The sequence below is a fragment of the Maniola jurtina genome, chromosome 24 (genome assembly GCF_905333055.1).
Source record: "Maniola jurtina chromosome 24, ilManJurt1.1, whole genome shotgun sequence".
NCBI lineage: Eukaryota > Metazoa > Arthropoda > Insecta > Lepidoptera > Nymphalidae > Maniola > Maniola jurtina.
The window spans coordinates 8,736,085-8,749,755 of record NC_060052.1 but is presented as its reverse complement, the minus strand read 5'-3'; the positions used below and the strand labels follow the sequence as shown (position 1 = coordinate 8,749,755).

Below are 13,671 nucleotides of genomic sequence, written 5' to 3'. Positions count from 1 at the left end.
ATAGTTTAAGAACTAAGAATGAATAAATGATATTGATATTGATAATTTGAACAAATATATTCAGGTGTTTAATAATACATGACATTAATAATGCATTCAATAATAAAACACATGGTGAATGTAGGTCATTTTAGAGATGGTAATATAATTAGTTCCATTAACCTACTTAGAAACAATGACAAAAAAAATTTTGGGTATCCCCCCACCCAATTTTTTGGATGCCGTCAAGTCGATTTTTTTCGTATAATGTGTAGACTTTGTCACTCAGACCATAATAATGAATTGATTGACACCTCATTGATCAAAATCGGCTCAGTAATTTAGGCGCTACGGTGGAACACACATAAATACACTTACATAAATAGACTGCTAAAACATAACCCTTCCTTTTGGCTTCGTCATAGTCGGGTAAAAAAGCACAAATGCGAAATACAATAATTACTACACCACAGTCAAAACTTTCTTATAGACTTAGACGTATTTACATCTTAAAAATGTTCTACTTTGCGCACTTGTAATATAAATAGCTTTTTGTCAACAGTGTATGTAATAAGCACTTTACAAGTCATATGCATGTATAAGGTGGTACTCACATCATCAGGAACATAGTCCCTGTCGGCTTCTTTGTGTTTGTCGGACGCGGGGCGCGGGGTCTCCGGTGTGCGCGTCGCCTTTACCTTCACCGAGCGATTGTTGTGTTAGTTGCCACACGACACAATACAGTATTTACATTACTAGCCGATGAACGCGACTTCGTCCGTAAACAACACAAAGGGCTTTGAAGATTTTGGCTTACCTAGTAGTCGGCCATTTTTAATTTTTTCCAAAATAGCGGTCACTAAAGCCTATACTAATTAATAACTGGCATCTATACAAACAAGTGTTGTATGAGACAACATTTTCCATAGTGTTAAGTTAGGGAGATATAAGCTATCAAAGTTATACTGGTAGCATCATCACTATAACATCTAGCCATTAGTACAACTTTGGTAGCTTATATCTCAGTAACTTGGGGGTAATAATCATTTATCACACAAGTGCGGTAATATTCAAATGCTAGACGATTCGAGAAGCAATATCGATGTTTAAATTCATTGATGCCCAAAGTACTTAAAGGTAATAAGAGTTACTAGCCGATACCTACGACTTCGTGTGGATTCAAATTAGGAATTTTTTGAATTTTAGAGATAAAAAATATCCTAGGTCCGTTTCCAGGATGAAACCTATCTCTGTGAAAAATATTGTCCAAATCATTCCAGCGATGAGTTGTAAGGTAACAGACAGACACACTTTGGCATTTATAATATTAGTATGGATGACATCTTTATGTCTAATTTATTATTATTTACAATTCAAAATAAACAACAACCTTTCACCAGGGCAAACACACACAAAAATATGGACAGTCACAAAACAAATATTAATTAGGAAGTACTTACGAAATCAAAAAAGTATTCAACCAAATAACCACCAACAGCTAGATAAGCAAAAATCATATAGAAATGTCTACCAACCTTACAATACTGGAACACTCCCTTCTGATTTCTGGGAGCCTAGTACAGTTCACGACAAACGTCGAATCGTTAGTACATTTGACGCGGATAGCCTAAAGTCCTATTTTTATTAGATTTTACGTCACCATAGTCTAGTATTTCACATATCGTCGATTCAGGATTGAACCGAGAGTTCCCTCACTCTAGTTCACTCTTCTAGTAACTTCACAACCATGAGGGTTAGGAGTCATGTCGCTTCGCTTCTGAACCCCTGGTACCACCGAAGCATACAACCTCCAAACCACCCCTAACCTCCACACACCCCCAACCCTCCTAATCATCAGACATACCTGGGACTGTTTCCTGCAGTGCTACTTGGCACACCCTCAGGAGTTGGGGGTTCGAAGCCTGAACCTTAATGGACCAAGCACTTCCTTACAATTCCTGAGAGCCACAGCACCAACAAAGCCAAACTGCCTTAACCTCCCGTCAATTTTGAACTCCTGGTACCACGGGAACATGCCTCCAAACCACCCTCCAACCCCCTGATCATCAGACGTACCTGGGACCGCCTCGTGTAGCTGCGACTTGGCACACCCTCAGGAGTGGGGGGTTCGAAGTACTCCCCATCAGAGTCCTCGTAAGCTAGTTCTGGGAACATTTCGTCCTTTTCGTCCAGATCCTGGAGCTCGTCCTCCGAACTCACCGTGTCGCCATTTTGTTCCCCGTTGACTTTTGCGCCGTTCTCTTTCGCTTTTGGCTCTGGCTTCTTGGCTTTCTCGTCGGTTTCCACCTGTAATAGGATAAAATTATTAAGGTCAACTTAGCTTATTGATATTTATTTTTAACCCCCGACCCAAAAAGAGGGGTGTTATAAGTTTGACGTATGTAGGTATCTGTGTATCATCGTAGCTCCTAAACTAATGAACCGATTTTAATTTAGTTTTTTTTTTAGATTTTAATTTAGTTCCAATAATAGTGCCACCCCTATTCATAATAGGTGTTTGCTTATGTCAAAACTAAATTATTTCTCAGTGATTATTAAATAGAGGGTCTGCCAAAATACGTAAAATCCACGTCATTTGTTAGTTTTAAGTGTAATAACTATTTTAAATTATCGATTAAACTAAAAAAATCACGTCAAATTATTGTGACATGCCAGTATTGAATAGAAGCTCGCACACTAAGCACGTATTTTGAGGTTTGACAAGTGTAAATTAAAAATTAGTAACACCCCCGACAAGTGAAGGTTACAGAAATAACTAGAAAGAGTTGATGACTTTCAAACGGCTAACCGATTTTCTTGGATTATAGCTAAGGACACTTCCGATCAAGCCACCTTTCAAGCAAAGAAAACTAAATTAAAATCGGTTCATTAGTTTAGGAGCTACGATGCCACAGACAGATACACAGATACACACGTCAAACTTATAACACCCCTCTTTTTGGGGTTGAGGGTTAAGAAAAAGATACTGATTTGTCTAGTTGTCAAACACCAGATTACAAATTATTTTGGTATTTCGTTTATATGGGCAATTCATCCTTCGCTGGCCTCTTAAAACTTACTTTCCCATCCTTCTCCTTACTGCTCTTGTCTTCTTTCTTATCATCTCCCTCCTTCTTCTCTGAAGTGCTCTCCTTTTCTACAGCATTTTCTTTCTTCTCTGCTTCTTTCTTGTCACCACTTCTCTCTGTCTTGTCTTTTTTCTCTATGCTTTTATCTAACTTGTCCTTCTTGTCTATACTCTTATCTAATTTACTATCTTTCTTATCTACGCTTTTGTCTAGTTTCTCTCTCTTGTCTGGAGTCTTGTCTACTTTATCTTTTTTGTCGGTTTTGTCAGCAGGCTTGTCTTTATCTATCTTTTCGGAAGCCTTCTCGGGTCTCTTTTCACTGTGTGCTGGTTTCTCTGTAGGTTTCTCCGCGGCCTGTTTCTCTTTCTCTGCGTTTGCGGCTATTTTCTTTTTCATTTCTTTCACTGGACTGTCTGTTTGCCTCTGTAAATACGATATGGGTTCAGTTAATTTATTATGATTAAAAAGAATTTTACTATTTTACTAATGAAACTCGGCGACTTCATCCGCGTCTACATAGATTTTCTTAATCTCGCGGAAACTCTGATTTCCCGAGATAAAAATTAGCCATGTAGTAAGTCAGGGTATTCATTTCAAATTTCTGCCAAATACATCCAGTAGTTTTTGCGTGAAAGAGTAACAAACATACACACAATTAAAAAATTACCTACCTTATCCTTCTCCTCCCCAACAGGTCCTTTACGCGTTACTATCTGGCTCATGATTTATCTGCAACAAAAGAAAACATTACAAGTAAACTTAGAAGACGAAAAACCGTTACTTCTACATAAAGATTATATGAAAAGTGATTGAACACAAAATATAAAGGCCAGTGCAAACAGAGGGAGTGGAATGGATTCTAGTCTATTAGATAACAGCTTACAGCTAGCCTCGGCCATGTCGGTGGGTGTTGCGCCTAAGATTTAGCTGCTCAATCTGGTGTAACTTTTATGACAGCTAACTACATTCAATCCACAGATCAGATTCAATCTATCTGTATCTGTCGATAAATTATTACGCAACGTTATTATTTGTCAAACAATTGTTTAATTTTTTTTGACAATAACAATGTTGCTAAGGAATAAATCTGTAGATCACAGATAGATTGAATATTGAAATGTCCAATGATCCAAGAAGCGAAATCAGTGCAGGAAAACTTAAGAAAATATACTGAAAAGACTTCCATACGTCACAACATTTTCATTACGGGTCCGTAAAGTCACTAAGGGTCACTTTTACTGTATCATAACCATAAGTTATTTTTGTCAATACAATATAGTATGTAGAGTCGATATAATTCAAGGTTTTGAGTTGCTAAAACCTTCAAATATTAACACTCGTACGAAATGATTCAATCTATTAAGATCAAAATGTTCAAAGGAAAGGAACCAGTGGGCGACGGCAAGTAGATAATAGTTAGGTATTGAGCAGAAACCTGCTATTCTACTTTAGTCGGTCAGACGGACAAAAAGCTTGATAGTCAGTTCTTCATGCATATTTACGACTTTACTTAGTTTCCGGTATATGTGGGTACTGTAGCAAGAAAATATTAAAAAAACCGGCCAAGTGCGAGTCAGACTCGCGCTCTGAGGGTTCCGTACTCGAATATTTTTTCCAATATTTTGCACGATAAATCAAAAACTATTATACATAAAAATAAATAAAAATCTGTTTTAGAATGTACAAGTAAAGCCCTTTCATATGATACCCCACTTGGTATAGTTATCTTACTTTGAAAATTAAAACACATTTTAATTTTTTTTAAGTGATGTTACCACAAATTCGCGGTTTTCAGATTTATTCCCGTACTTGGTGGTAAGTGATGATGCCGTCAAAGATGGTAGCGGGTTAACGTGGAAGGGGTATGTCAGTTTTCATTAAACTCAAACTCCTTTGGTTTCTACATGGCATCGTACCGGAATGCTAAATTTCTTGGCGGCACGGCTTTGCCGATAGGGTGGTAACTAGCCACGGCCGAAGCCTCCCACCAGAGAAAAATCATCATCACTGCTGAGCACGGGTCTCCAGGGTTCTTACTTTCAGGCCATAGTCTACCACACTGGCCAAGAGCGGATTGGCAGACTTCATACACCTAGGAACATTATGAAGAACTTTCAACCCTCGGGTACGCAGATTTCTTCACGATGTTTCCTTCACCGTTAAACTGACTCCGACAAGTTAGAGGGTGCGTACCCAGAATAGAATCCCCGACCTCAGAAATCGGCGGCCATCGTATTAACCACTGGGCTATCACAGACAGACAAACTCAAAATTATTTATTCAAAGTAGGTACTATTGTACACCTTTTGATAGTCAGAATTGTTAGATTTGTAAGATGATATAGTGGTGACAATTAATTACGTAAACTAAAGCTACGAGGGTTCCAAACGCGCCCAGGTCTGAGAAGAGCCCACAACAACATAATGAAATAGGTCCAATTCAGTGCATAATGATTTTGATCTATTAATAAACCGGTTATACCATTGTTATTTGTTATACAACTCTTATGGATGTAAAAAAAACAAAGGGCCCGGAAAAAACGCTCCCTCCCATTATAACTACACTGGCATTATAACACAGACTTTAAAACCAATCCCCACAGACTACACAAGGAGTAGACATGCCTTAATTATACAGCCTCAATAGCTCAACGGTTAATGAAATCCGAATGGTCGGCGGTTCAAACACCACCCGTTGCACTATTGTCGTATATACGTCTATAAATCTTTTTAACCCCCGACCCAAAAAGAGGGGTGTTATAAGTTTGACGTGTGTATCTGTGTATCTGTGTATCTGTCTGTGGCATCGTAGCGCCTAAACGAATGAACCGATTTTAATATACTTTTTTTTGTTTGAAAGGTGGCTTGATCGAGAGTGTTCTTAGCTATAATCCAAAAAAATTGGTTCAGCCGTTTAAAAGTTATCAGCTATTTTCTAGTTTTCTTGTAGAAAAGAAGGTTAGATAACCCTTAGGTTCATAATATTCAAGTGTCAATTGACAAATGTCAAGCTGTCAAGATGGACGTTATTATTTATAGATATACATAATTATTTATTTGAAAATGATTTGTCGGGGGTGTTGAAATTTTTTAATTTACACTTGTTCCCATATTTATTCTATATCCACAGGAATTTAGAAAAATCTGATCTTGACAATACAGCATTGTAAAGTCAAAATCTCCTGAGGATGCTCCGGTGTCGGGGCGAAACGTGCGTCGAGAGTAGTGGAAAAGTCTTGTGTGGTGGTGCATGTGAGTGGTGGTGGCAGTGCTTGCTTGGGAACTTGGCTTTATTACTTGGTTGGGGAGGTAATTTTTTTATTTATTGAACAGTCAAAAATTTATCGGACAGTATTTATCGGACAGTGAATATGTTGTATTTTGGTTAATAAATATTTTTTCATTTTCATTTTCACTACCATTGTTACAACTTTCTGGTAGTAAATAAAATAAAGTTTAAAATAAAATATGTCCTCTCTAAAATATTGTAACTCTGCTTCATCATTTACGAACAGAGACGAGAGGTGAACGAACTATTGTAAGCACACAGATGGAAAATGTTGTGGTCCAAGAAATAAGAGTTGGCGATGTGGAAATACTTACCTGCGCTGTGTGCTTAGTTTAGTGATTTTACATCTGACCCAGGCATGGATGTATCTGACCCAACAATGATATGATATGAATGACATTTAGGATCAACGAATTTAAACAAAAAGATTCAAAAAGTATTTTTTTAGGGTTCAAAAGAAAAAAGAACCCTTATAGGATCACTTCGTTGTTTGTCTGTCGTGTCTGTCAAGAAAATCTATAGGGTATTTGCCGTTGAGTCATGAAGGCAGGTAGGTAGGTCTTAATAGCACAAGAAAAAATAAAACCGACTTCAAAAACCACAAGCACTTTAAGGTTTTATTTTTCTTTTGAATTTTTTTTATTTCACAACTTTTGTAGCTCCACTGTACTATAATATGCTATGCCCAGTTAAAACCCTACTGTTTACTAAGCTATTACACTGATCGAGAGCAATTTACTCTTATCCATTGAGGAGTTCTGTCCTCCTTCTCCGAAGATATTCATCAGATCTTCATCAAATTTATATGAACCTCCTTCTTTTTTTAAAAAAAAAATCTTTAGAACAACTCTGCATTAATTGTTTAAAACGCACTTGACTACGAAAAGTTAGAGATGCGTCATGCGTGCCGGGGATCGAACCCCCGACCTAATGTTGATTGGACCAAAGCGTGTGCCCTGTACCACGCACAGCGCACACTGGCACAAGCCACAAGTCTCAGCTCGGGAAGGGCTAGTGACTAGTCATTAGTTTTATGAGCAGATGCGAGTGATAACAAACACTAGTGTAAAATTAGAACTCGACGGATTGACTCCACGTGAATGGACCTTGAGATGGACCTTAATTTGTCGTTCCTCTTTCACTTCCAGACCAGGGCTTGAGCTCCGGAATTCCGATTTTGGTATAACTCCGGAGCTTCGAAGGTTCATGTGTAAAACCGGAGATATCGTGAACATACCGGAGTTTCGATTTTCATATTTTTAGACGACTACGGCGAACCCAAAAGGTCTATGTCAACGGGAAGTACCCTAGAGGTTTCTTGACAGACACGACAGGCGGACAGTCAAACAGCCAACGAAGTGATGCTATAAGGGTTCCGTTTTTCCTTTTGAGGTACGGAACTCTAAAAATGAATTTAAAGGCTTTCATATAGTGATGATCTTAGAATTAGCGAGTCATCCCGCTTGTAAATTTTTATTTCGGGCAATTACAGTTTTGTTCGCCAGCTCCTCAATCAATCAAACATGAACCCCTGTGGCCCCTGTCGCACTGTGATGCTCTGGCGTAAAACAGCCTTTATAGATAAACAGTTAATAAGTACTAGTTTCTTATCTTATCCGAGCCCACCTTCTTACTTCAATGCGTAATGCGTTATCATCAAACATCTAGACCAAATAAACAAAACATTGTTAGCTTTGGTATACTTCTCGATACCAGTGATTCCAAATTATATTAATTTTCGAATTCGAACCTATTTGCCTGGCTGGTAGTCTTCCACAGACCCATGGGTCAGAATTCAGGAAGCCGGTTAAATGCGAGTCGAACTTGCACAGGAAGGGTTCCGTACAAGAAAAACATCTTTAATTTTTTTAACTTGCATGGTAGCTATTTTGAAAATTTCATTATTTGTTTTTTATAGCGGCAATAGACATGTGTACACTCTGTGAAAATTCAACTCTACCTATTGCGGTTCATGAGATACATCCCGCTGACAGACAGACAGAGACGGATGGACCAACAGACGGACAGACAACGAAGGCTAAGTAATAGTCCCGTTGGCACCCTTCAGGTACGGAACCATAGCTATAGGAACCCATACAGGTTACTAAGTAAAAATATTATGTAACCACTAGTAATAGCACCTGCAAGAAAACTTGCAGAATTGACTTGCTGCAAGTGTTTACATAGTGCAAGTGACGCCAAAGTTGACTTCTGCAACTTTTATTGTCAGTGGACACTACGCCTTAGGTAGACGGTACTAGGGTCTAGGAGTTCATAACTTTGAAACAATTACTCATTAGGTACAATGTACTATGGTGCTAAACCAAACTTTGGATCATTGCCAGTCAGTTTAAGACAAGTTGTTGAACTTTTAAAATCAAATAATAATTTACGCAAAAGGTACAATTATAAGCTATAGAAACAGTTTTATACCAAAAATTTTATAAACTTGTTATTAGACATTAAAACAATCCATACTATTCATACTTCCATACTAATATTATAAATGCGAAAGTGTGTCTGTCTCTCTCTCTGCTACCTTTTCACGGCCCAACAGTTTAACCGATTCTGATGAAAGGTACAGAGTTAGGTTATATCCTGGAGACGGACATAGGCTACTTTTTATCCCGGAAAATCAAACAGTTCCCGCGGGATTTCTAAAGATCCATCCACTTAACCAATTTGTATGAAATTTGGTACCGAGGTACGAGTAGCTTGCGTCCCTGTAATTGACATAGGCTACATTTTATCCCGGAAAATCAAATAGGTTCTACGGGATCTTTAAAAACCTAAATCCACGCGGACGAAGTCGCGGGCATCCTCTAGTCAATAATAATTTTAAGTAAATAAATAGAAACATATCCAAGGTATTGTGATTTGTGTGGGAAGGAAGCCTGTCAAATAAATAACTAAAATATTATTTTCGCAATGTTACAGATAACTCTTATAACATTGAAAATACACTTTTGGTACCTATTTGCTTTCACATTTTAACACCTACATGATACAAGTGTAAATTAAAAATTTATAACACCCCCAACAAATGAAGGTTACAGTAACTAGAAAAGAGCTGATAACTTTCAAACGGCTGAACCGATTTTCTTGGATTATAGCGAAGAACACTCTCGATCAAGTCACCTTTCAAACAAAAAACTAAATTAAAATCGGTTCATTAGTTTAGGAGCTACGATGCCACAGACAGATACACAGATACACACGTCAAACTTATAACACCCCTTAATTAGTTTAGGAGATATAATACGATGGGGTTAAAAATCCAAGATAGCGAATTTCAAAATGATAGCCATGCTAAAAAATTTGGTAAGTATAAATTTTGTAGGATGGTACGGATTTACGGAACCTTTCATATGCGAGTTCCACTCGCACTTGACGGGTATTTTCTGTATAAACAAAGACATGGAATATAACTAGTAGGTATTTCTATCAACATTAGCAAGTCAAATAATAATTTGTAAAGGCCTTTAGCATGAGAGCCCTTAGAGAAACCTAGGCACAAAACAAACGCTGAATATAGGCATTGAAATAGCGAACACTGCTTACTATGCATAGTGTTCTCACAATTTCATATTTTGTATTTGCATTTGTAAAGTTATGTTTGCAATGATACAAAGGTAGGCCATTCTATGTGGGTTAGAATAATAAGCAGGGCCTGGGTTAATAGTCTGAAATCTAAATATATGTACAAAACACCGGCCAAGTGCTAGTCAGACTCGCGTACTGAGGGTTCTGTACTCAGGTATTTTTTCTGTCATTTTTCACGATAAATCAAAAACCATTACACATAGAAATTAATAAGAATCAGTTTTAGAATGTACAGGTAAAGCCCTTTCATATGGTATAGTTATCTTACTTTGAAAATTGAAAATACTATTTTTTCATGAACACATTTTTTTTTGGTGATGTAACCACAAATTCGCGGTTTTCGGATTATTTCCTTTACCTATAAGATCAAACCTGCCAAATGATATTCATGATTCTAGGTCAACAGGGAGTACCCTATAGGTTTTCTTGATAGACAGACAGACCAACAAAGTGATCCTATAAGGGTTCCGTTACTGCTTTTGGAACCCGAAAAATGAAGTTACAAGAGACACGAAACTATATCAAAGCGTCAAACAAAATGTACACAATTTTATCAAACAGTACCTCACATACTGGTAACTTAGCAGTGTGTGTACGCTTCACTAATTTTCATGCATCAGTTGTTTTGTAAAGATTAAAGGGCCATGCTTCCTTTACGGTTATGGTTTCATTTTATAGCAGTTTAATATTATAACGTGTTTATAAGTACCTATCACTATAGTTCGCGACAGGCTGAGATGGCAATCGGGGTATGAGGCGGGGGAACGCCGCGCACACCCACACATCACCCGCAGCGAGTTAGTGTGGGTGATGTGCGGATAAGCGGGGCATCTCCGCACAATGCGCATCCGCACATCTCAACCTTGCCATCTCAACATGTCGCGCATTATAGCAGATTGCTCACAATTCTGCTTGTTTACTGTTGAAAGGTTTACCATTTTTTTTTTGTTGCTGGGGAATGCACTTACGCACCCCCCCCCCCCGGAGAGGTTTACCATTTCTTAATACCATAGACTTTTCACAGGTTGTTTTCTTGTTATCTTAAAGCAAAGAACTATTTTCTTTTCTTTTTTAATTTTTGGCTCAGTAGTTTTGGATGTAAAGGGGATGGGGACTCACTTACAAGGACTTTAAGAGTTATTCATTTAAAAATTGAGGCCCTCACATAGTAATATTTAATTGTATAATTTTCCTGTGGCTGCATGGACAAAACGCAATAGAGTTATACAATGTACATAGCCTTATTAGTTTATGAATACATAGATTTTAAAATCACAGCCAAATGTGTGCCTACAGCCTATTAGCAAGCTAATGAGATCAAATAGGTGCTCAGAACTAAATAAGATCACTGACCTGTGCCCACTGATAGAGTTCGCAAAGATACCTATCTATACTTCATCAATATGTGTAACTTTGTTTATACAGTACTACCAAATACCACTTTCGTAAGTCGCTGAGATGTTATCTCGCTCATAATAATATTAGCGCATAGGCAACAACCAATAGTGAGTGGACGCGCGCTATGATTGGCTGTGGTATTTTCGCGCGCCATTCAAAAATATATTTCTGCGCAGGTACATTTGCGCCCTAATTTTTAAAAGTGGTAGTACTGTAACTTTATGTTTATACGTTAACAGTTAATTATCAATAACTATTAAGTATCAATTTTAACCTCGGAACAGATAAACTACTTTTTATCCTTAAAAATGGAAGTCTCCAGCCCGGCTAGCATGGGCAGTAGATAAAAATTATATCCCCGATTATATCCACTGTTTCTATGACATCAGGACATCAGTGGATATAATTAGGGGATAATAATTTTTATCTACTGCCCATGCAAGCCGGGCAAAGGATTTAAAATAACCTAAAACCAAGCTAACAAAGTTGCTGGCACCATCTAAAACAATATAAATATTATTGTATACACATAATATATTTGTTTGTTCTTGCTGTTTTATTTAAAAAACTATTGTGAAGCTGAACATTTTTAGTTACAGGTTAGCTTATGCCTGCGTCTTCGTTTGCATAGACCACCCTTTAAAACCTCTATTTTTAGTTGAATTTTCAAAAATCCTTTCATGAATGTCTACATCATAATAGCTAGCTGCATACTAAATTTCAGCCAAATCTTACCAGTAGTTTTAGCTGTGCTCTGATAGATTAGTCAGTCAGTCAGCTTTTCCTATATGTACACCTACTTGTTGCCAGTACATGGGTATTTATTCAAATGTTATAAAATATAACTTCAGGAAACACAATATACAATAGAGGATAACAGTAATATATGTGTAGGAAAATGACTTAAAATAACCATAGTTCAAAACTTAAAATTAAAGTTAGGCAGAGCCTACTAAATCATATTAGAGCAGGATATGGTTGTTGCACATTATAATTAATATTATTGTCCCACTCTTAGATGAGTTCAGAGTAGGCTTCTGCCCAGCAGTGGGATATTAAAATGGCAGTAACTAACCAATTTAAATTAGTTTTTAGTAACTAAATCCCACACTTTTGTTACCGAATTACTGAAATAACTCATTTTTTTTTCTCTCGTCTGGCTTTACAAAGATTAGCCAATGTCAAGTTTGTAGTTATTTGAAACAAGTTAGATAAACTATACAACCTATGGACCCCGTCTGTGCCGGCGCTCACCGACATACGCACGACACCCCCTTAGAGCGCTTTCCAGTCAGTTTTAACAAAAAAAAAACACTCCAAAAAAGCAGAGCACGCCCGCCAGCTAACACCGACACAGACAAAGTCCCAAATAACTCATTAATAGGTATGACATAAAAAACTAGTTTGTACTATCATTATTTCATTCAAGTTCAAGGTAAGTATGCAAATACCTACTTCCTACTTTTTTTTATAGTAAACTGATTTAAGTACCTACATAGAATGGGTACCTAATTGATACGTGATAAGTTCATATTTAGAACTTCGACCAAGTATCGAATTTCGCTTGTATAGGCTGTTTTTCCTACTAGTAATATCTAAGTACTTAATAATTTTATAACCTTTTTTAGATGTCAATATATGTAAAAATATTACAATGACAAACAATAAGTTGTTTTATAAATGGGTATCCAAACAAATAATATTCCTTTCGTAAGAAAAATAGAATATGAAAAGTTTAAACAACAAAAAATAAACTGAAAGAATGGCGGGCGGCGTAACATGGCGCGCGGCATTTTCTATATTTCAATTAAGTGCAAAAGGACTTACGTGTGTATGTAAATATATCCACACTTTTACAACTTTTTAATTGAAATAAATAGCACTGGTTCACTCACTGATATAAATACAATTTATATCAAAATACGTTTACAACGAGAGCGTCGTTTTCATTTCATTTCAACAAATGTCTGTGAAAACCAAAGACTCCAAAGAGTAAATTACGGACCAGTGTTGCTATCTTTATAGGTCTATAACTCTATGAAATATTTTAGTAACGTTACAAATTCTCTAACGTTAAACATTGTTAGTTTACCATTGATTGTCATGACCTACAAAAACAAGCTTAAGGGCACAGACAGTACTTTTCTGCCTTTCGCAGTGAATAATGTATACAGGGGCATCTATGTTAATTTGATAGAACATTCCCTGGAAAGATCCTCATTGATGACATTAGTGATAATATTAATATAAATAAATTAGTGTTTTATGAGAAAGGACGTGAACCGTCTACACTAACAACACTATTGATTCCAGT

General features: G+C 37.0%; 1 protein-coding gene across 5 annotated transcripts in view; it reads right to left on the bottom strand.

Moving 5' to 3' along the window:
• The window catches only part of LOC123877842 (muscle M-line assembly protein unc-89-like), a 30,809-nt gene extending 17,477 nt beyond the window's left edge, over positions 1 to 13,332 (bottom strand). The window contains exons 1-5 of one of the 5 annotated variants that reach the window (XM_045924758.1): positions 13,181 to 13,332; positions 3,740 to 3,797; positions 3,060 to 3,491; positions 2,056 to 2,286; positions 594 to 677 (exon numbers count right to left, since the gene is read on the bottom strand). In XM_045924758.1, the coding sequence (XP_045780714.1) occupies positions 594 to 677; positions 2,056 to 2,286; positions 3,060 to 3,491; positions 3,740 to 3,790 (798 nt within the window). In that variant the 5' untranslated portion in view covers positions 3,791 to 3,797; positions 13,181 to 13,332. The remainder of the gene's footprint in view (positions 1 to 593; positions 678 to 2,055; positions 2,287 to 3,059; positions 3,492 to 3,739; positions 3,798 to 13,180) is intronic. The other 4 variants (XM_045924761.1, XM_045924759.1, XM_045924760.1 and 1 more) reach the window with 4 other exon arrangements.
• Positions 13,333 to 13,671: the final 339 nt, after the last annotated feature.